This window comes from Gekko japonicus, unplaced genomic scaffold (genome assembly GCF_001447785.1).
Source record: "Gekko japonicus isolate JY-2015 unplaced genomic scaffold, Gekko_japonicus_V1.1 scaffold2282, whole genome shotgun sequence".
NCBI lineage: Eukaryota > Metazoa > Chordata > Lepidosauria > Squamata > Gekkonidae > Gekko > Gekko japonicus.
In genome coordinates, this window is record NW_015160901.1 from 37282 (window position 1) to 38918 (window position 1637).

The 1637-nt window shown below is 54.0% G+C and overlaps 1 protein-coding gene across 1 annotated transcript in view; it reads left to right on the forward strand.

Moving 5' to 3' along the window:
- The window catches only part of TP53 (tumor protein p53), a 14382-nt gene that overhangs the window by 6354 nt on the left and 6391 nt on the right, over positions 1-1637 (forward strand). Inside the window, exons 3-4 of the mRNA XM_015423926.1 lie at positions 41-227; positions 1096-1208. Coding sequence (XP_015279412.1) covers positions 41-227; positions 1096-1208 — 300 coding nt within the window. The remainder of the gene's footprint in view (positions 1-40; positions 228-1095; positions 1209-1637) is intronic.

Consider the following 1637-nt stretch of genomic DNA (forward strand, 5'->3'; position numbering starts at 1 on the left):
TCCAACATTGGCATCTTTTATGTTCTTATGTTTCTCGCAGTATTCAAAACAATTGAACAAGCTGTTCTGTCAGCTCGGAAAGACTTGCCCCGTTCTGGTGAAGCTGTCTACCTCGCCACCCCCCGGCTCAGTCATCCGGGCCACGGCCGTCTACAAGAAGTCGGAGCATGTGGCCGAGGTGGTGAAGCGCTGCCCGCACCACGAGCGTGCGCCGGAGTACAGCGAAGGTGAGTGGGATCGCCGCGTCTCCTCTTGCAGCTAGAGAGGAGGCAGGAGATCCTCGGTCGCCTTGCAGAACTTCTAGAAGGGGGAGGGGGACCGAATCCTTAAGCTGCATTCCGTACCAGTGTTTCCTCTAAGCTGAGTGAGTGTGAGCCAGCTCACAGTTTTTTAGCCTCCGGCTCACCCATTTTTGTCTCAGCTCAGGGAGGAGGGCTCCAGAGGCAGACTGATTCATGCAGCAGCAGCCCAATCGCTCGCTCACAACTTTAATGGCAGTCGCTCACAAAGTAGAAGTTTTGCTCACAGGACTCCGTAGCTTAGAGGGAGCAAATCTGTACCTCGAGCCCAGTCCTGGATTTCTGGCTGTGGGTCTTTAGTGGTGAAAGTAAAGAACTCTGCACATGTTTAGGGGCATTATGGTTCGTGTGCTTGAGCTGAGCTTTGGTGTGACGGAGAGTATCCATACACCCCCTGCCCTCGTTTCTCCATATCCCTGACACTAACCATATTAGAGTGTACCACAAGCAGGGGGTGGCAGCAGACCTGGATGTCACCTCAGTCTATCCCAAGTTACCCGCAGGAGATGTATAGATGACTCAAAAAAGTGAGCCAAGTCGCACGCAACAGGGTAGGCGGGAGGCGGGGGACATTAAGACCACCTCTGACCTCAAGTCCATGGATTTAGTTATGGGTTCTTGCTGGATGTAGAACGAGCTCTCTCTGCATGCTCGGAGGAGACATTCTTAGAGTGACCCATGAGTCTTGACTGAGGATAAAGTTATCAGATATGATGGAATGAAGTCCTGCAAATACCCAAATACCCCCTATCTTCATCTCCCCCCCCCCCCCCCCTCCGTATATGTCTTCTGACAGACGGAGTCCCTGCTGAGCACCTGATCCGCGTCGAAGGGAACCAAAACGCCCAGTACTTCTCTGACAGGATCACCAAGCGCCACAGCGTTGTGGTTCCTTATGAGATGCCTCAGGTAGGAGGTTTGGGAAGAAGTTGGGTTTTTTCCTTTCGCAGCGGTTGTTACGGGAAACTGCATCGCAGACTCTGGCCAGTGACTTTGTCTGGGTGTGGGAAAACTGCCCCCCCCAACAGCCAGTTTGGTGTAGTGGTTAGGTGCGCGGACTCTAATCTGGGAGAACCGGGTTTGATTCCCCCACTCCTCCACATGCAGCTGCCGGATGACCTTGGGCAAGCCGTAGTTCTGACAAGAGCTGTTTTTGAAAAAGAGCCGTTTCTGTCAGAGCTCTCTCAGCCCCACCTACCTCAGAGGGTGTCTGTCGTGGGGAGGGGAAGGGGAAGGAGTTTGTAAGCCGCTCTGAGACACCTTTGGGTAGTGAAGAGCGGGGTATAAATCCAATCTCCTCCTCCTCCTTCTCTCCCCCCCCCCCCCCGCGCGCACGCC